Source organism: Portunus trituberculatus, chromosome 18 (assembly GCF_017591435.1).
Source record: "Portunus trituberculatus isolate SZX2019 chromosome 18, ASM1759143v1, whole genome shotgun sequence".
Classification (NCBI taxonomy): Eukaryota; Metazoa; Arthropoda; class Malacostraca; order Decapoda; family Portunidae; genus Portunus; species Portunus trituberculatus.
The window spans coordinates 13,623,049-13,644,113 of NC_059272.1; the positions used below are offsets into that span (position 1 = coordinate 13,623,049).

At 37.4% G+C, this 21,065-nt stretch overlaps 1 protein-coding gene across 3 annotated transcripts in view; it reads right to left on the bottom strand.

Annotated features, from left to right (window-relative positions):
* Positions 1 to 1,041: 1,041 nt before the first annotated feature.
* Positions 1,042 to 21,065, bottom strand: part of LOC123505451 (parafibromin-like) — a 53,677-nt gene continuing 33,653 nt past the window's right edge. For 2 of the 3 annotated variants that reach the window (XM_045256750.1, XM_045256751.1), the window contains exons 10-12: positions 9,590 to 9,731; positions 6,800 to 6,846; positions 1,042 to 2,504 (exon numbers count right to left, since the gene is read on the bottom strand). In XM_045256750.1, the coding sequence (XP_045112685.1) occupies positions 6,810 to 6,846; positions 9,590 to 9,731 (179 nt within the window). In that variant the 3' untranslated portion in view covers positions 1,042 to 2,504; positions 6,800 to 6,809. Of the gene's footprint in view, positions 2,505 to 6,799; positions 6,847 to 9,589; positions 9,732 to 18,983; positions 19,921 to 21,065 lie in introns of those variants that run through there. The other variant, XM_045256752.1, reaches the window with a different exon arrangement.

Genomic DNA, 21,065 nt, shown 5'->3' on the forward strand with positions numbered 1-21,065 from the left:
AAAGGTGCTACCAAGAGACAGGCTAACCTGGAAAACATGTACCTCCCCACCACTTTACTTGCTTTCAACATGTACTTCTAGGAGTGTGATTGCCTACAGGGTAAAGTATTTGTATATAATTATTCTATAATTTCTTCAAATATACTTTAAGATGCTTAAACTTCCCTCTCTAGTACAAACAGCTGTTCAAAATTAATAAAATATATTTTTTAGGATAGGTTTTAATTATGAATTTTGTCTGCAGAAGTAAATTTTGTTTGGTCAAATAAATTACATTTTTTTTTTTTTTTTTTTTTTGTTAAATCTTTAATTTCATTACTTAATACTGATGGAAGGTGGATAAGGTTAACATTTATGTTGATTTCAAGCATAAAAAACTACAATTTTTGTTTTGTTTTATGAGCTTCAAAATTATAGGTCGATGTTCCCACACCTAGGTCAGTGTTTCCCCAAGGTAGGGAAACACCGACCAAGGTCCCCAAAAAATTATGAACAGGGCCGTGCAGAGGAGGGAGGGGGGCAGAGGGGGCTTGAGCCCCAGCCCCTTTGAACCTTGATGCCCAAAGTGCCCTTTTGCAGCATTTAAGGGGCGCCAAATTGAAGCTGAAAGTCATGAAATAACTAACCCGTAACTTCAAATCCCTTCAAATCCCCCTTTTAAACTTTTGAGCCCCTGCCCCTCCAATGGTCTCTGCACGGCCCTGATTATGAACGGCAAAATATGACACTTATTTTCTGAGTTGAGGATTTATGCATATCCCATAGGTGGGCCATGTTGTGTTTGTTTTTTATCACAGTTTGCATTCTCTTAGGTACAAAATTGAATTTTTATCGAGATTTTTCAATTAACAGGTCGGTATTTACCCACATCACCCGATATATTATGATCTTCATGCATAAATAGTTGTTCCAATTTTGGGTCAGTTGTGGTACATATTATGTACTCTTTAAAACATATTCTTAAAGTCAGTATAAGTTTAATTATGTAAAAAAAAGGAATAAATAGAGCAGTAAAGAGATGGAACACTAAATAAACAAAAATCACTTAAAAATATTATATTCATTGCATTCTATTATTTGTTCTGAAACAAAGATGGAGAGCATAAAGTTGGCAAAACATAAAGAGAAAAGAGGGCAACATGAATTACAGAGCAAACCAAATGAATAAACCAAATTTAAAAGAAACACATGAAAATGGGGAATATAGTATGTCATGTGACAAATAAATAACAAATGGCCAATTAGAGTAAGATAAAAACAACCTAAGGATGGTAAAAGATGTCAAGGCAAAAATGAGATATGTTTGTCAGGAAGACCTGAAACACACATGCATCCATATGAGATAGCTGGATAAGGGTGGAAGAGACCTTTCCCCAGTAAATAAAAGATGATGCTAAAGGTGGTGATGATACTCTGAGGATTAATGGTGGAGTGCATCTTAATGTATGCTGAAATTAACAATTTTAGTTGTTGATGAGATTCTAGAACCAATCACAAAAGTTTTAACATATCCTACTAAATATAACACCTTGAATAGCTCCAAAATCATTCCAAAGGGAGATACTCTCTAACACACTGTTTGCTCTCCTCTATCCTTTTCTTAATGAAGCTGCTTTCTGATATATCATATGCAATATATTTTGGATCTAGATACATTGCATGCAATATAAAATGGTTGTTAGTTTCATCATATAAATTAAATTTTACTTTGAAAATCTTGTAATGCCATTTATTCTGATTTCATATTTAGACATATTTACAAATATTTCATGGATGTTTTAATTCTATCAAATCCTTTATAAAATTTCACTGACCATTATATCAATTTACAGAAACTAAAGATCACAAACATATTTCAAAAATTAGTAAAAACAAATGTAAACAAAATGAGGATTTGAAGGTAACTGTAAAATGCTTCACTCATCATATTTGCAAACATAAATAATGCAGAATTGGAAACTATAAAACTGCTTCCACACCAAGCAACACAAATTTGGTACCACCTCCAAGTTTGTACTAGGATGACGGAGTTGTCAGAGACAGGAATAGTCACAAAACAGATTCTCAGACTCTTTAGACACAACTATATAATCATAAGTATACAAGATGTGACTTTAATATAATAATTTAGTTTTAATAATAAGAAAACCAGAGAATGTGTTATGAAAACAAAATTGTTTGAAAGAATATAATTTTCAAATTAATGTATCATATTAATTTACAACTGCATTATATAAGCAAGAGGAGGTAATAATAAAAACATTTTGCTTAAATGTGTCTCCTAACTGAATCTAGATTATAAAAAAATGAATATCAATTTTATGTGTATGCATATAAAGACATGTACAACATTTGTTAAATAAAATATACATTTCAAAACTTTTAAGTTAGGATGAAATTCAAACAACATCCTATGATACTTTTACACAAACCTTTTGATAATCTATCTCATTTGGATATGTGGTGTTCACTGCAAAACTTGTAATAAGATGTGAAGAATATATCTGAAAACAAAAGAAATTTCAATATAATTTGACTTCTTAACAATACAATGTGTTAAAAATATCTAAAAATGAGAGAGAGAGAGAGAGAGAGAGAGAGAGAGAGAGAGAGAGAGAGAGAGAGAGAGAGAGAGAGAGAGAGAGAGAGAGAGAGAGAGAGAGAGAGAGAGAGAGAGAGAGAGAGAGAGAGAGAGAGAGAGAGAGAGAGAGAGAGAGAGAGTGAGTGAGTGAGTGAGTGAGTGAGTGAGTGAGTGAGTGAGTGAGTGAGTGAGTGAGTGTGTGTGTGTGTGTGTGTGTGTGTGTGTGTGTGTGTGTGTGTGTGTGTGTGGGTGTGGGTGTGGGTGTGGGTGTGTGTGTGTGTGTGTGGAAAGCAAGACCACAACCCCTTGAGTTACAACCCATACCTGCTTGCTGCTATGTGAATAGAGGCTACAAATTAAGAGGATTGCCCATTTGCCTCGCCACACCCAGGACTCAAACCTGGGCGTTTTCAGTTGTGAGCTGAGTGTGCTAATCACTACACTATATGGTGTTTCACTGTTTGATCTGCTGCAGTCTCTGACGAAACAGCCAGACGTTACCCTACGGAACGAGCTCAGAGCTCATTATTTCCGATCTTCAGATAGGCCTGAGACCAGGCACACACCACTCACCGGGACAACAAGGTCACAACTCCTCGATTTACATCCCGTACCTACTCACTGCTAGGTGAACAGGGGCTACACGTGAAAGGAGACACACCCAAATATCTCCACCCGGCCGGAGAATCGAACCCCGGTCCTCTGGCTTGTGAAGCCAGTGCTCTAACCACAAAGAAATTTTGCTACAACAAACATTTCCTTTTACTACCATATGCTCGTATAATGAACACCAAACTCACTTTAATGAAATTTTATCCAGGTAGTTTTTTCTAAGTTTGAAAGCCCCGCCAGGCTTTTGAATACACCAGCACCTCTCATGGACAAAACGCGCACCACTCACTCCCCTACCCTTCCCCGCTCTTAGTTCAAAACAAAAACAGGGTCCAGCACCAACTCGTCATCTCACGCTCAACATGCCACCAAAACACCCTGCAACCAGCCCTGCAATGTCACCTAGCATTGCTAAGAAGACCAGAAAGTCTCTTACTCTCAAAGTGAAGCTGGATATTATTCACAGACACGAGAGAGGTGAGAAAACTAATAGCATTGCTCGTCACCATGGCTTGACTCCATCTATTGTCTCTACTATTTTCAAGTTAGCAGACTCTATTAAGAAGGCCAGTGAGACTGTATTTTCCTTGCAAGCTAAAAGAACCACCTGAACTCATGACTCTGCAATGGATGAAATGGAAAGCCTTGTGGAAATGCGGTACATAAGTTTTGTATGTGGTACAATGATGCGCCTTTTGTTTACATTCCACAGGTTGCCGGCTAGCATCTTTCCTGCTCCACTCTCCCTCCCTTCATAAATTTAAGATCATCAACATTATAAAGTTACTTACATGCATACATTAGTGTACATTATAATGACTTAGTCTTAAATTAAACTGCATAATTGTCTAACTTCATAATTTTTACTTTCATTAAACCTTTTACTGTACTATGATGCACTCTCGCTTTGTTTACTCTCAATGGAAGTTCAAGTCAGGGGTCAAACTTGTTATAATTGGTTCGCTTAACGAAAATTCGCTTAACGAATGTTTTTTTTAGAAACGTAACCCATTCGTTAAGCAGGGGATGTCTGTATCTGTATTTACCCAACTTTTCTATGTGTGCATTAGTTATTGCAACAACCTCTTCACTTCAGCCATTCCAAATATCCACAGTTCTATATGGAAAATTATACTTCTTGATGTCTCTTAAAAATTGACTCCTCCCAATCAATCAATTTATCTATTACTCTTGCATGAAAACTTAGTAAATTTATAATGCATGATCTTCCTTTTCTGAAACCAAATATGGAGTTATTTATTATTTCATTTCCCTCTAGATATTCTAACCATTTTTCTATAATAACAAATGTGTGTGTGTGTGTGTTTCACTGTTTGATCGGCTGCAGTCTCTGACGAGACAGCCAGACGTTACCCTACGGAAGGAGCTCAGAGCTCATTATTTCCAATCTTCGGATAGGCCTGAGACCAGGCACACACCACACACCGGGACAACAAGGTCACAACTCCTCGATTTACATCCCGTACCTACTCACTGCTAGGTGAACAGGGGCTACACGTGAAAGGAGACACACCCAAATATCTCCCCTGGCCGGGGAATCGAACCCCGGTCCTCTGGCTTGTAAAGCCAGCGCTCTAACCACTGAGCTACCGGGTGTCTGTGTGTGTGTGTGTGTGTGTGTGTGTGTGTCTGTGTGTGTGTCTGTGTGTGTGTCTGTGTGTGTGTGTGTGTGTATATATATATATATATATATATATATATATATATATATATATATATATATATATATATATATATATATATATATATATATATATATATATATATACAGGTAACTCTTGATTTACGCATGTTTAATTTACATGTTTTTGTTAATACGCGACCGAAAAAACATTATAATGAATTAAATTTGTGCGATCGGTTTGCTTATACGCAATTTGGCCCAACCACATTTTCAAACTGAGCGCCAGACGCAATTTCAAACCAGAGTTCCGCAGTTGGCCGATAGGTGGGAGCTCCACTGCCATCAACGCACTCTTCTACTACACAGTGATGCAAAAAGAATTTTCCAAGAAAAAGTGCCAGACCACCATGCTGCAGTTTTTCAAGAAAACACCAGTGGAAGATGTAGTACCAGAAGAGGATGTGGACGATCCCATGGAAGCAGTGGAAGCAGAGGAAGCACAGGTGGATGATGACATCCTTGACTAGGAGGTGGATAGTGACGGTGAGTGCTTGTGAGGGGTGAAGACATTGGCGTTCTGCATTTATTTTTTTACTAGTGTTTACTTTATACTATGAGGTTATTTTTGATAAGTGGATTTTTTATAAAGTGGAAAAGCTCAGAGGAAGATGGTGACTGACTGTGGTGTGAGTACCTATATGATATGAGTTTACCTATAAATTTGCTGCAGGAGATGAGCTAAACTCGTAGTGTCCCGCTCACTGTCATCCACTTATCATACTTTTCCTTGACACTATGAATAATACTTGTTTTCACTATCTCTCTAGGTAGTTCATTCCAAGAGCAAACAGCTCTCGCTGGGAAGCTATACTTCCCGATATCAGTCGTGTATCCTGGTAATCTCAGCTTGAACTCATGACCACCTCTCGTTCTCCTCTCCGTGTCTAGCTCGAGGAAGTCCTCTCAGTCAATCTTGTCCATCCCCTTCATGCATTTGAACATCTGAATCATATCTCCTCACTTCCTTCTTTCTTCAAAAGTTGGCAGCGGCAGGGCATGCAATCTCTCTTGGTAATCTATATCTTGCAGAGTCGGTACTAATTTGGTTACAGCTCTTTGCACCCTTTCTAGCTTCCTTGTGTGCTTCTTTAGTTTTGGCCTCATAATCACTTTAATGATTTTCTTTACCAGAGAATCACTAAGGTGAACAAAAGTTGTTCTTATATTAGCTACTATTGCCAACCCTTCTCCCACAATTTTGTTTATATGTCCCTCTGGTGACAGGTTGTCCTGTATTACAACCCCTAGATCTTTTTCTCTCTCTGTACATTTAATATCAGTCCGCCCTAATTGTATCTTGCGTGTGGTTTGCGAATACTTCTTCCCATATCCAGAACATGACACTTTTCAGCGTTAAACTCCATCATCCACTTTACACTCCATTCATGCAGGAGATCCAAGTCCCATTGCAACCTGTTTTCCCTTGTTGCATCATCTTAGCATCGTCCGCAAACAGATGAGAGAGAGAGAGAGAGAGAGAGAGAGAGAGAGAGAGAGAGAGAGAGAGAGAGAGAGAGAGAGAGAGAGAGAGAGAGAGAGAGAGAGAGAGAGAGAGAGAGAGAGAGAGAGAGAGAGAGAGAGAGAGAGAGAGAGAGAGAGAGAGAGAGAGAGGGGGGGGGAGTGGGGGGGATAAGCAACATTTCTACCATCATTAGATATTTGCACTTGGATTACAATGTAGGTTAGATTGTAGACACCAGGATTAAAATAACATCAGTTTTTGGGGGAGAAAAATAATATTATCCCTGAGTTAGCTTATGTCTTGTAGAATATGTTTTTGATATTACTATTATAAAAAGCAGAAAAGTTTCACAAATTTGAAGGTTGTTATAAAGAACAAAACACTCTCATCAATTTGAAAGATATGTTTACACATGAGAGTACTGCAACAATTCACTTACCACTTGAAGGTTATGACCGCAGATGTGGCTTCTTCAATGTTATGTACCTGCAATGTTTCAAACACCAATTAGTGACCTTTTTACACATGTTTTAGAAAATTAATTTATTTCAGTTATATGAGCAGATAGTTAACAATATAAGGAAAGAATATCAAATACAATATTGATTCTTGTAGAGCATGTAAGGTAGCAATAGTGAACAGTTGAGAGAGAGAGAGAGAGAGAGAGAGAGAGAGAGAGAGAGAGAGAGAGAGAGAGAGAGAGAGAGAGAGAGAGAGAGAGAGAGAGAGAGAGAGAGAGAGAGAGAGAGAGGAAAAAAAAAAAAAAGACCTTAATAAACCCTTCAGCACCACTCCTCCCGGCCTGGGCCCATATACTGTTCACTCTCACTGCAACCAACATGCTCCATATCCCCCATCATAACCACTTTTTTTGACATATAATTTTGCATTATGCAAAAATTTTTAAGTGTATTGATAGGACTTTCTGAACTTACATCACTATATTCTTTATTGGAAGCACCTGGCAGACATTCAGAGCCAGACTCAGAACTCAACATAGTTGTGAGTAAGGAATCCAAGACAACTTGGTTAAGAACAAAAAGTTGCCAATACAAAGGCCTGGCAATCCTGAGTCACCAGTAGTATCAAGATTAAGATGAAACCAGACAGGCACTGACTGCAGCCACTCACCACTATAGCAGCGGCTGTGGCATAGTGGATAAGGTGGTGAGCGTGGGATCGGATAGACGTCCACGCGTATGTTTGAATCCCACCACGTATCATCCTTGATACTTAGTCATTTGTCAAGTGGTTTAAAGTTACTTACAAGTCATTATGATACCCAGGTTCTAGGTGGTTACACCAAAGATGTGTTTGGGTCAAGATGAGTATTAATATAGGTACCACAATAAATAAAACTGCCTGTGCCACTAATGGGTGGAAGCTTAACAGCGCTTCCAAATACTCTTCAAGTTACCTACAGGCGCTATAGGCCAGGACAAAAAAAAAAAAAAAAAAAAAAAAAAAAACTTGAGATGTAGTGACGTGATGTGACAGTCACTGATTTACTATGATTAAGGGTATCTCCAGTACATAGTACCTTCCCATGAAAAAAAAATATAGAACACTATACTGCCCATTTACAAGTATGGTCAACTCTAGATTAACACAAGGGTTATGTTCCTGAAGATGTCACATTATTCAAACATAATTTTCCCATAGAAAACAATGGTAATAGGGGGTGGTTATGTTCTTGAGCACTGGGAGTCTGCCTATTTTGGGAATTTTATCACTCAAACCTTAAAAAAAAAAACTATTTATACATTACTTGGTCAAATCTTTCATGGAACACCAAAAGCAAAGCAGATGACGAGGTGCAACATCTGTCCGTTGCCGATCAAGTTTCAAGGTTCCAGCATAGCCTTTGCAACAACGCTGGATAGAATAGTTTTTTCCTTCATTCCCTACAATTGTTTTTTTCATCTAAATGTTTAATTTTCCTTTCTTTGGCTGTACATAATTACCGTATTTTATGGCTTACAAGACGCACTTTTTTCCTAAAAAATATTACATCTTTGTATTCATATACGATCATCCCATGAGAATCACCATTTCATGGCCAGAAGTTGCTCCTTTTGCTGTTAAGTTTCTTGGATCCCGGTCCAGAGCATCTCAGTGTGGTTTCTGCCAGAAGCAGCATGGATGTGTGTGATGTCATTGAGTCAAGTTAACCAACATTAAATTGAATAAATCGTGTTATTTAATCGCATCTCCTCAAATAGTAAGTTGCATTAAATCAAAATCATTAATAGAGTAGACTGTACTTTAAAACAGAGGATAGTTTCATTATTGCAGTGCATCCCCCTATGACTTACATGTGTATGTAACAGTGCTGAAAGGGTCAAGAATTTTACTAATCACTTGATTAGAATGACTCCAATGTTTCCTCTTACATTGATGACCTCACCCAGTGTAAGCAAAATGTTCCTGTTCAACTTCATTTTTCCCTTTCTGTTTTACTCTTCTACTTCTACTTTTTAAAGTCACTTCCACTTAATTCCTATTTCATTATTGAGAAGGAAATAGTACAGCTCCCCTCCCAATACCACAACTGTCTTTCCATAGGCACTGAGCTTCTATCAGTACATCCTTCCAGCTCAACTGCTCAGCAGTGAGTATGTGTATGTATATCATTCATCTATGGTCATCTGCTTGTCACCCAGCCAGCTATACCCCTGCAAAGAGCACTCAGACATCATACTGATTGATCTTTGGGTAGGACTGAGACCACACCACACACTGGGACAGTGAGGCCACAACCCCTAATGTTACACCCCATACTTACTTGCTGCTCATTGAACAGGGGCTAGTCATTAAGAGCTTTGTCCATTTGACTTGCCATGCCTGGGACTCAAACCTGGGCATTTTCTGTTTTGAACAGACCATGCTACCACTACACTATGTGGTGTGTGTGTGTGTGTGTGTGTGCAGCTACTTCCTTCAAAAGAATGTATGCTAATTACAAAAATAGTCTATAAAACAAGCTTTATAATTATGAACACAATTATCAAAAAGTAAACCACAATTCTAAATATCAACTAAAATTCCACGAATTAAGTTATATACTATACAACTCTGATTGACCTTCTTCTAGAGGGAATTTTCAAGACACTTATCCCATTCTTTTAGCTAACTTTCTCAGACCTGTTCAAAGATTGGCATCTAAGTGGGCTTTTTTTGCTTAATCATTTTTGTTGTCCTTGGCCAGTTTTCCCATATACATTCTCACCTGTCAAGCTTCTCCCAAAATTCCAGAAATCTTGCTCGATCTAAGTGGCGACGCTCCCGGCTAAGGTTGATGACATGCACTGCCCACTTGGCAATATTCCCATCAAGGTTCATCTCTTCAAATTTAATGTGAAATGCACAAACTGTAAAATAAACATTATCATTACATATCTCATAAGCCCATGTTTGTAGTGTGTAAATATTGAATGATGTTTTCTATTAGGAAAGCAAAAAGTAATTATTTTCATAAATATAACACTCTGTCACAATATGAGGCAGATGCTAAGGATTCCGACTTCTATAAAGTTTCTAAGCACAAGTTACTCCAAAAAATAAGAAATGAATTATAAACCTTTCTGAATGGAAAAATAATGGATGAGTGTTTAAAAGATACTGAGATATTTCTGTACAGTCAAAGACAACAGGTAGAATTTTTCTTTTTCTTTTTGCTTAATAGTATAAATAGATGTTGTAGCTCAGAGCTTCATGGAGGTGAAGACTTTGAGATTCTTGGAAAAGTTTAAAGAAACAGGCTTTGTCTATAAAGGCAAGTAGAAAATGTTTAAAGTATTCTGAGTGGCTGTAAGAGATAAGTTCCAGATGCAAAGTCAACAAATATGATAATGGTGAAAGTGTAGGGAGGAGAAAGAGAAGTAGTCTACATTACACAACATTAATTAATTTAGATGTCAGAAAGGCAATGGGGCTGGAGGGTATATCAGACTGGGCACTAAAAGAATGTAAAGAGTAGCTGTTAGGTCCAATTTGGAAAATGGTTACAAGTTCATTAAGGGCAGCGTCCGGTTTGGAGACCTAAAAAATACGAAAAATAATATTTTTTGCGGAAAAAAATATGTAGTAGGTATACACGTTAGCTATTTATTCCCAAAGTTCTATGGTAAAACACGCACTGGTTTCTGTTTAATTACCATTTAAAGATCCCGTACTCAACCACGTGCATTTGTTTACATCAGCAGAATCAGTTTTTTTTTAACTAAAAAAAAAACTACGAAAAAAAAAGGCAAAAATCTTGACTTTTACTTGGTGGACATGATATGGCAACATTGAAAGCGAGTGTGTGTATGGGTGGCATCAACCAAGGCCACCAGCAAGACTCAGTAGGAGGAAAGCTATCAGAGAGAGAGAGGTTGTTGCTGCATCTCTCACCACCCACCCTTCATTCTGCTAAACAGCACATAATTTAGCTACTGCATCCTGCTTTTCACCTATTGCCAACCATGGAACGGGTATCTAAGAGGAATAAGCAGAGGAAGGACGTCTAGAATATGAGTATGGAAGCTCAAAGAATAAAAAGACAGCGTGTTCAACCTGACAAGTCAGATGCTTCAGTACACATCCTCACGTCACCCATCACCACCACCCTCACCACCACCACACCACTGCCTGCCACTCCCACAGCACAGCCCACTACATCTCACGCAGAACAAAGAAAAGGAAATGAAGAAGAAAAGGCCTCATTACTCACAATTAGAGAAGCTCTTCTACAAAATATTGAGAAAGGAAATGAAGATGTGGATAGTGACGAGCTTGTCATGCTGACAAAAAAGAGGCTGAGAAATCTACTTTCCTCTCGTTGTTCATGCCCAGATCCTGCCTTTGACTACAGTTTCGAGCCTGATGTATACGAGAACACCATAACTATTCACTGCACAACGTGCAACTTCAAGAACACATCACAACCAGAAAAAGTGAGAGCTGGACATCGGAAGAAAAGCATCTTCAGGACCAACACATCATTGACAGGGTGGGGACTAAGAGCCTGATGTGTTAAGAAATATATCTGATTGTATTATGAAATTGTAGATAATAAAAAAGAACATATAGTAAACCTGAATAAACTTCCTAGTGTTATAACGGGATCGAGATCAATCAATGAACTTTATCGGCCCATATCTCAAAACATAAGTTATTCCCCTTCTAAAATCTATTTTGAAGCCAATTTTAGCTTGATTTCAATGAAACAAAAACTAAAAGGTAGAATACTTCTGCATTCAATTCAGTATTCTTTTTTTATTTATGTGACCTGTAATTTTGTATTAATATTTTTTGGTCAAAAAAAAAAAGGAAAAAAAAAAAAATGAGAAAAAAATCATAAAACAAAAACAAAAGCTGAAATGAAAAATCTAACGACATCGAAACATTTCATATCATAACATGTCTTAGCCAAAGGAAAATGAAGGTTGTGAGACTAATAATAATGCCAGAATAACACTCATAAGTTTTAGTTACAATTGCAATTGCATGGCAGGGTTGGGGACTAGAATGGGGATGAATGTCTAATATTGATGTGCATGTTGCCAATACTCGTACTTCACAATATAAAAATCAGAGCGATTCATGCATATTTACCAGAGACATGACAACACCGATCTAAACCGGACGCTCCCCTTAAAAGAAGGAAGAGTACCACTAGAATGGAAGAGAGCCCCCATAATCCCAATATACAAAGAAGTAAAGTCAACTGAGCCATTAAATTACAGACCGGTATCACTTACAAGAGTTGTGAGGAAGATATGTGAAATTGTTATCAAAGAAAAATGGGTTAAATATCTGGAAGAAGAACAAGTTATATCGAACAGACAATTTGGGGTCAGGACAGGACGGTCAAGTGTGTTGAACTTATTAAGTTTCTACTCAGGAGTAATAGAAGGACTGGAGAGCAGAGATGGATGGATGGACACGGTATACCTGGACATAAAAAAGGCTTTCGATAAGGTCCCTCATGGCAGACTACTCTGGAAGTTAGACACCATAGGAGGACTGAGAGGAACTTTGTTAGATTGGATAAGGGATTACTTAAAGGACAGAGAGATGAAAACTGTGATCAGAGATAAATACTCATCTTGGGGTAAAGTAACAAGGGTCAGTGTAAGCCCCCATTATGTTCCAGGTATATATAAATGACACACAAAATGGGGTAAACAGTTATATTAATTTGTTTGCTGATGATGCAAAATTGCTAACAGTAACCAAAGCCTGAGAGGACAGTTTGCTGCTGCAGGAAGATATAAACAAAATCTACAAGTGGAGTACGAAGTGAAAATTAGAGTTCAATACTAAGAAATGTCACATAATGGAATTGGGAAAGAGTAAGAGAAGACCAGTATGGAATTATCTGATGGGAAAGGAATAAAAAAATTAAGACTAAAGAGGTAAAAGATCTGAGAGTGATTATATAGGAAAATCTGAACCCCAGGAAACACATAAGTAAGATATTTGGATTAGCATATAAAATTCAATTCATGGATAAAAATATAATGAAAAAAATCATTACAAGCATGATACATCCAAAGCTGCAATAAGCAGCAGTGGTGTGGTCACCAAGCTCTAAAAAAATATATAAGAAGATTAGAACAGATCCAGAAGATAGTCAAAAAGATGGTGCCAGACCTAAAGGACCTAATATATGAAGAAAGATTGAAGGAAATGGTACTGCCAACCTTAAGATAGAAGAGAATGAGGAGACCTAATAACAATGTATAATATAGTAATTGATATAATGCAATATGTGCAGGACCTAGAAAGTGTAAGGATGCAGCTTAGAAAAAATTAAGAAAGCACCGAAAGGAAGTAAACAGGAAGAAGTATAAAGAGGCACATAATGAATATATTAAAATTAGAAAAGGAGGAAGAGAAAAATTTTGAGAAGGCTATAGTGAAGAGATGTGAGGAGGAACCAAAGCTATTTTATAAGTATATAAATGGAAAAATGACAAACAGAGAGACCATCACTAAGTTAATTAAGGAAAATAGGACATATGAAACAACAAAAGAAATGAGTGAACTTATGAATGAGACCTTTAAATCAGTATTTAATGGAGAAGAGGAGTTCATAGAGCCAAGTAACCAAGAGACACAGGAAGGACTACGAAATGTTGTAGTACAAAAACAGAAAATTAGAGAATTAGTAGGGAAAGTTAATGTAAGAAAGGCAATGGGGCCAGATGGAGTGTCAGGATGGACACAGAGAATGTAGAGAACAACTGCTGGAACCAGTTAGGGATGTAATCAACAGTTCTCTTATGGAAGGGAAGATACCAAGGGAATGGAAAAGAGCAAATATAGTCCAAATACACAAAGCAGGAAAAAACACTGAGCCCCAGTGTCACTAACTAGTGCTGTGGAAAAGATCTGTGAAATTGTTATTAAAGAAAAATTATCAAAATATCTGGAAGGAAAGGAAATAATAAATAACTCCCAATTTGGTTTCAAGAAAGTAAGATCATGCATAACAAATCAACTATCTTTTATACAAGAGTAACAGATAAAGTACAAGGGAGAGATGAATGGGTTGACACAGTGTATCTAGATATTAAGAAGACTTTCAACAGAGTACCACAGAGAAGACTCCTAAGGAAAATAGAACACATTGATGGAATACAGAGAAATATCTTAAAGTGGATGACAGAATATTTAACAGATAGGGAAATAAGGACAATAATAAGAGGCACCCCATCAAGCTGGAAAACAGTTACCAGTGGAGTACCACAGGATTTGGTGCTGGCACCAATTATGTTCCAAATATATGTCAGCAATACACAAAGAGTTTGAGTAGCTACATAAATTTGTTTGCAGATGATGCAAAGCTTTTGAGAGTAGTAAAGAACATCTGTGACTGCATGGAATTGCAGAAAGATATTGACAAGAGGAGGAACTGGAGCCAAAAGTGGAAATTAGAATTTAATGGAAATGCCATGTAATGGAAATGGGTAAAAATAATAGAAGACCTACATGGGAATATAAGAATGGAAAAGAGATTATAAAGAAAAGGAGTGAAAAGACCTGGAAGTGATTATATAAGACAGCCTGACTCCAGAAAGACACATAAATGGGCTATTTACTTCAATATACAAGACACTAACTAACATCAGGATGGTGTTCAGTTACATGGATAAGAGTATGATGAAAAGATAATAACCACTATGATGATACCTAGAATGGAATATGCAGCAGTGGTATGGTCACTATATATGCAGAAAGACATCAAGAAACTAGAAAGAATCCAAAGGACTGCTACAAAGATGATCCCATAAATAAGGGATCTTCCCTATGAAGAAATGGAGTTACCAACCTTGAATGATAGACGGGAAAGAGGAGATCTAATAACGATATATAAGTTAGTAAACTGTATGGAAGAAATAGACAAGACCTGGTAACACTGATGGAGGATGGGGATTGATGAATAAGAAGACATTCCAAGAAGATCAAGAAAAATCAAAGTCTGAGGAACATTAAGAAGTTCAGTTTTCCACACAGGACAGTGGACATCTGGAATGTATTAGTGATGAGGTTGTAAAAGCAGAAAGTGTGCACAAATTTAAAGAAAAGTTAGATAAATGTAGATATGAAGACAGGTCATTATGAGCCCTGCTCAAATCCTGTAACATACAACTAGGTAAATAAAGTTAATCTCAGACGAACAATTTGGTTTTAGAAAGGGCCGCACTTGTGTAACAAACTTGCTGAGTATTTACTCTAGAGCAGTAAACATACTTCAGGAAAGACATATGGATGGGTTGACTGTATATACCTGGATTTAAAAAAGACTTTCGACAAATAAGTAAGTTTTATTGTCATATTGAATATACATACAACATGAAAATCATTTTGGCATATACAGTAGCTCATCCACATGATTATAAAAAAAAAAAAAAAAAAAAATATATATATATATATATATATATATATATATATATATATATATATATATATATATATATATATATATATATATATATATATATATATATATATATATATATATATATATATATATATATATATATATATATATATATATATATATATATATATATATATATTACAAAAACATGCTACCTTAACAACGTATTACAGAAAGATCCTTCATCGAGGGACTGAGGAATTAAAAAGCTTTATACTCATAGGGATAAAAAAATTCCTAAATCTACTTGTTTGCAGCTTGGGGAGTGCTAGTCTCTTACCCGATCTCAGGAAATTGTACTGACAGTGCAGTGGATGTTGAACATCATTCATAATTTTCCCCCAATTGTTTTATTACCATTGTATTGTATACCTCGTCTAAGCATTCAGTTCTAGCTTTAAGTTTGCCTGCGGTCTTTACAATTTTCTTTAGTTTATTTTTGTCTTGACATGTTAAAGATCTATACCAAACTGGAATTGCTAAGCACAGAATTGATTTGATTACAGCCTTATAAAATAAAGTTAATATTGATTTATCTACATGAATATTTCTTAGCACTCTTAGAAAATGAAATCCGATGTTTACATTTTTTGTACAGCTTTGATGTGTTTGCAGATCCTGTCAGTTTGTTGTCAATTATGACACCAAGATATTTGTATTCATTTACTCTTTCAACTTGCTCGTTAGCTATGACAAGTGGATCCGGAATAGAGTTATTTCTCCTGAAATCAATTACCATTTCCTTTGTTTTCTTTATATTCAGATTTAAGAAATTGTACTTACATCATAGTACAAAGTCGTCAACTTGCTTCAAGAACTCACGTGAATTGTCGTTACTAATTTTACCTATGATTGTGGTGTCATCTGCATATTTTATTATAGAACAGCTGGGATATTTACTTCTGCAGTCATTTGTATATAGTGTAAAGAGTAGTGGAGCAAGTACACATTCTTGAGGCGCCCCAGTGTTCGTGGTAACAATATCAGATTTTACATTTTTAATTTTAGTATATTGTGTCTGCATTGTAAGATAACTATGTATCCATTTGATGAGTTTGCTATTTACATTAATTTCTAATAGCTTATTTAGTAATAAATGGGGTTGAATAGTGTTAAAAGCACTGCTAAAATCTATAAAAAGTATTCAAACTTGTGTATCTCGGGTTTCTTAATGTTCGTAAATAGGATGAAGTAGTGTTAATATGGCGTCTTGAACACATCTGTTTTTACAATACGCAAATGCTATGGAAGTTAAAGAATAAGGGAGGATTGAAGGGGAAGGCTTTAGAGTGGAAGGAGAGTTACCTGAGAGGAAGGGAGATAAGAACGGTAGTAAAGGATATTAAATTGGAGAGGAGAACAGTAGAGAGTGGAGTGCCACAAGGGTCACTGTTGGCACCTATACTTTTTCTCATATACATAAATGGCATGCCAGAGGGAGTAAATGGTTAGATGAACCTATTTGGAGATGATGCCAAGCTGCTTGGACAAGTAAAAAATTAGGAAGACTGTGAAATATTACAGGAGGACCTTAACAAGATCTGGAGGTGGAGTAGGAAGTGGGAGATCGAATTCCATGTAGATAAAAGTCATGTTATGAAATTAGGAAAGAGTGGAAGACGACTGAAGGGGATCTACAAGATGGGAGATACACTGCTGGTCAGAGCGGAAGGCGCGAAAGGGACCACGACTTCCACTCTGACCAAATTTCATTCATCCCTTCTTAACTCTTAAACATACGGAGGGATTCACTGTATGTCGCTATCTGACAACTCTGCAGCTCTAGTAGTCAAAGTAGATGATATGTTTCCTTAGTCAACGTTCGCCTGTGGTTCATGTGCTTGCATTTGAATTTTCTTTCACCCCCTTTCTCAGCCCCTTTTTGTGGATGCGTGAGCTTACCATTATGCCCTGTTACTACCTATTATGGGACCTAGGAAACTAATTAGTAAGGCCCAAATCTCAGTCATTTGTGCCTTAGTGAGGGAGAATAAGTCAAATCAAGAAATTGCCGCGAACACTGGCAAAGCTCTCAGAACCATTCAACGTTGGACCAAAATTTATTGTGAGGGAGGAAGAGACGCTTCGCCACCACCTTACAAACCTGAAGGACGTAAGCACAGTGTCAGCCAGAGAATTCTCTGAACATTATTAGAAGACAGCTTGAGGCCAATTCTCGCATACACAGCAAGGAACTTAAGGCCAGGAACCATCTGTGCTGGGTGGGGTGAGTGAAAGGAGTGTGCGGAGATATGTGAAAGGCGACATGGGATAACAGAGCTGACACGCAGTTTCAAAACCTTGCTTCAGTCATGATTACCTTAACAGTAGGCTTGCAATTTGTGTCTCAGCACAAAGATTGGGACTTAGGTAAGTGGTGTAGGGTACTTTGGCCAGATGAGGCAAGCTTTCAGTTTATAGACAACCAGAGAAACTGTGTGTACCGCAGACCCGGTAGTAACCATCCACGCTACACAACACACACATTAAAACCCAGATTCTTTGATTGTGTGGGATTGTTTTTCTTACTATGGTCTTGAAAAATTAGTGTTTTAGCCTAAGAATGTTTGTATGAACCAAATAACTACTTTGAGCTAATTCTAGATGAGTTAGATGAGTGTATGGAAAAGTGCAATGCTGATACCTTCATGCAAGATGGTGCACCACGACATACGGCAAAGTTAATTGTTGACTGCTTTGATTTCTGCAATGTCAGTCTTTTAAAATTTTGGCCTGCAAGTTCGCCAAACCTGAACCCTATAAAAAATCTCTGGGTGTACATAAAACTGAAGCTAAAGGAGAGAGATACCTCCTCCCTCCCACACCTCCAAGCCACTATTCAGGACATATGGGACAATATTGATGCTCAGTATCTCCACCACCTGGGTGATTCACTTCCCCAAGAGACTCAAAAGGTCAAGAAGGCACAAGGGCACCCTATCAATTACAAGTTTAGGTGAATACCCTTATTGAAACATGTTTTCTGTGTCATTAATCTCCTTCACAGGATGTCACAGGTACCACGCCTTCCACTCTGATCAGCAGTGTAGTGTAGAACTGAAGAAAGTTAAAAAGGAAAGACACCTAGGAGTGATTATACAAGAGAATACTCAACAGGATAGCCATGTGGACAAAATATTTGGAGTGACATACAATTTGGTAAGAAATATCGGATTAGCTTTCCACTACATGGATAAAGATATGATGAAAAAACTGATATCCACTGTGATCAGACCCAAATTAGACTATGCAGGGGTGGTGTGGTCCCCACACAAAAAGAAACATGTCGGAACTAATCACAATCTACAAACTAATGAATGGAATGGATGTAATAGATAACAAGGGGCTGTTACTAAGAGATGAAGTTACCAGTAGAAGCATAAGGTGTCATAGTAAAAAGTTGAGGATGGGAAGATGTTTCAAGGACGTGAAAAAATTAAGCTTTCTACAAAGAAGTATAGTGGCATGGAATAGCCTGAGTGAGGATGTAGTGTCAGCAAGGAGTGTTCATAGCTTTAAAGAAAAGTTGGACAAATGTAGATATGGAGACGGGGCCACACGAGTGTAATGCCCAGGCCCTGTGAAACTACAACTAGGTTAACACAAGCTGGATTTTTAATGCCTTTTTTGTCTTGGCGGCATGTTTATCACAAGGTGGGAATGGTGATGGGCATAAAGGACAATGGAAACATACCTCTCTTGAGATTTATTCAGTCATATCTACAAATGAAAATAATGCTTATTTGTTAGATTTATGATGAAGTTCAATCTAAATTGTAAAAACATTTCTATAATAAATAAAAAAAAAAATTATCTTGTGATTTTGCTATGTTAGATTTCTTAAAGAGCACATGTTTATTCCCAAACAGTTATTGAGGTTCAATAAATTTCATAATATATGCAAATTTCCAGCATTTTCTTTCAGTTTTCCTACTTTGAATATTTTACAGCTTTTATTTTTCCTTTTTTTTCTTCAGGGGCAGTGCCCACGAGTACTTTAGAGGCCATGCACATTTTCCTAATTTCCAGATGTAACTTCCAAAAAAAAATTTCTGATTTGTATCCCATAGACACCTTTTGTACCAAATATCATACAAAAATTCAAACTGGATTTATGACTGGGCACTAATGAGTAAGTCTAAACTAGTCGTCTATAGATATGGAGAAAGGACAGCACAAGCATAGCTCTTTTCCTGTAAAACACAACTAGGCAAATAAACACACACACACACACACACACACACACACACACACACACACACACACACACACACACACACACACACACACACACACACACACACACACACACACACACACACACACACACACACACACACACACCGTCGCCGAGAGAGGACGGCTCATCTCCAGCTGTGGACGGGAAGAGGAGAAACTACCTATGGTGTTTACAGGGCCCGGGTATCTCTGTGTTAATGTCCTATTAATGTCCTACTGTCGCAAAGTGTAGAAAGTGGGCCATTTTCAAGCGGGATATGGAGAGTGGTCCCTGAGCGGAGAGTGTGGGCAGTGATTGTTTTGGCCGTAATCAGCTGACGATAACAATCACGGCGTCCACGCCTCGACAAGCCCGAGACTTTGAAGGGTTCGTGACCACTCCAAGAGGACTGGAGAAATTAGACATGGATGCAAGAATTCAGGCATTAGAAAGTAAGTTCCTAAACATTTTATCCATAGAAGAAAAACTGGATAGAGTCATAGCAGAGATCGATTCCTTCAAAAAAGAGATCTATTTGTTAACGATAGAGAACAAAGAGCTATTGAAGGAAAAAGTGGAAATGGAGAAAGAAAACCAACAACTAAGGAAACAATGTGACGAGATGAAGGCTAAACTCCTAGAAATGGAGGAAAAAATATCCGAAGGGGACTTGAGGAAGGAGGAATGCCTTAACCTAATTGATGCCAGGATGAAAGAAGTGAACCATGAACATCAGGAGGTACAAAGGTCCTTTAGGGAGATAGTGAAAAAGCAGGAAGAGGAAAATAAAGTGATTACACAGAGTGAAATGGTAAAGGCACTAAAGGAAAATGAGTATATGGTGAGAGATATTGCTGAAAAGAAAAAATGTGTGATCATAACAGGATTGAGGGAGGAAACTAACAGGAACTGGCAGGATAGGAGGGATAAGGAAAATGACAGGATTAAGTCTTTACTGAATAAGATCTCAGTAGAGGAAGAGGACCTATATGCTGAGGTAGAAGAAAGTGTGAGATTAGGAGCTTTTGAGGAAGGCAAGAATAGACCATTAAAATTGAAATTAAAGTCTCAGGTGGCAGCTGAGGCCTTGCTGAGGAGGGCTTGGAAACTTAAGGACTCTGAGGAAACCAAAACAATTTACATAAGAAGAAATATGTCACAGGATGAACGAATGAAAATGAAAGAGCTTGTAACTGAAGTGAGAGAGGAATGACGAAAGAACAGAGGAGGAAAAGACCAAGTTTTTTTGGAGGATGAGAAATGGGAGGCTAAAGAAGTGGTGGATAAAACAGACGGAATAGACATTACATGGAAGAAAGAGACTAGGAATGGAATACAAGTGACTTACATGAATATAGATGGATTTCTGTCTAAGAGGCTAGAATGTATGGATTACCTAAGAAATAATGAACCGGACATAATGTGTGGTGGAAACAAAGCTAAGGCCGAAATAAAGCTAGACTGGTTTGTTGTAAAACACTACAAAGTATGGAGAAATGATAGAAAAATAAAGGAGGTGGTGGTATAATGGTTCTTACTAAGGAAGATCTGATA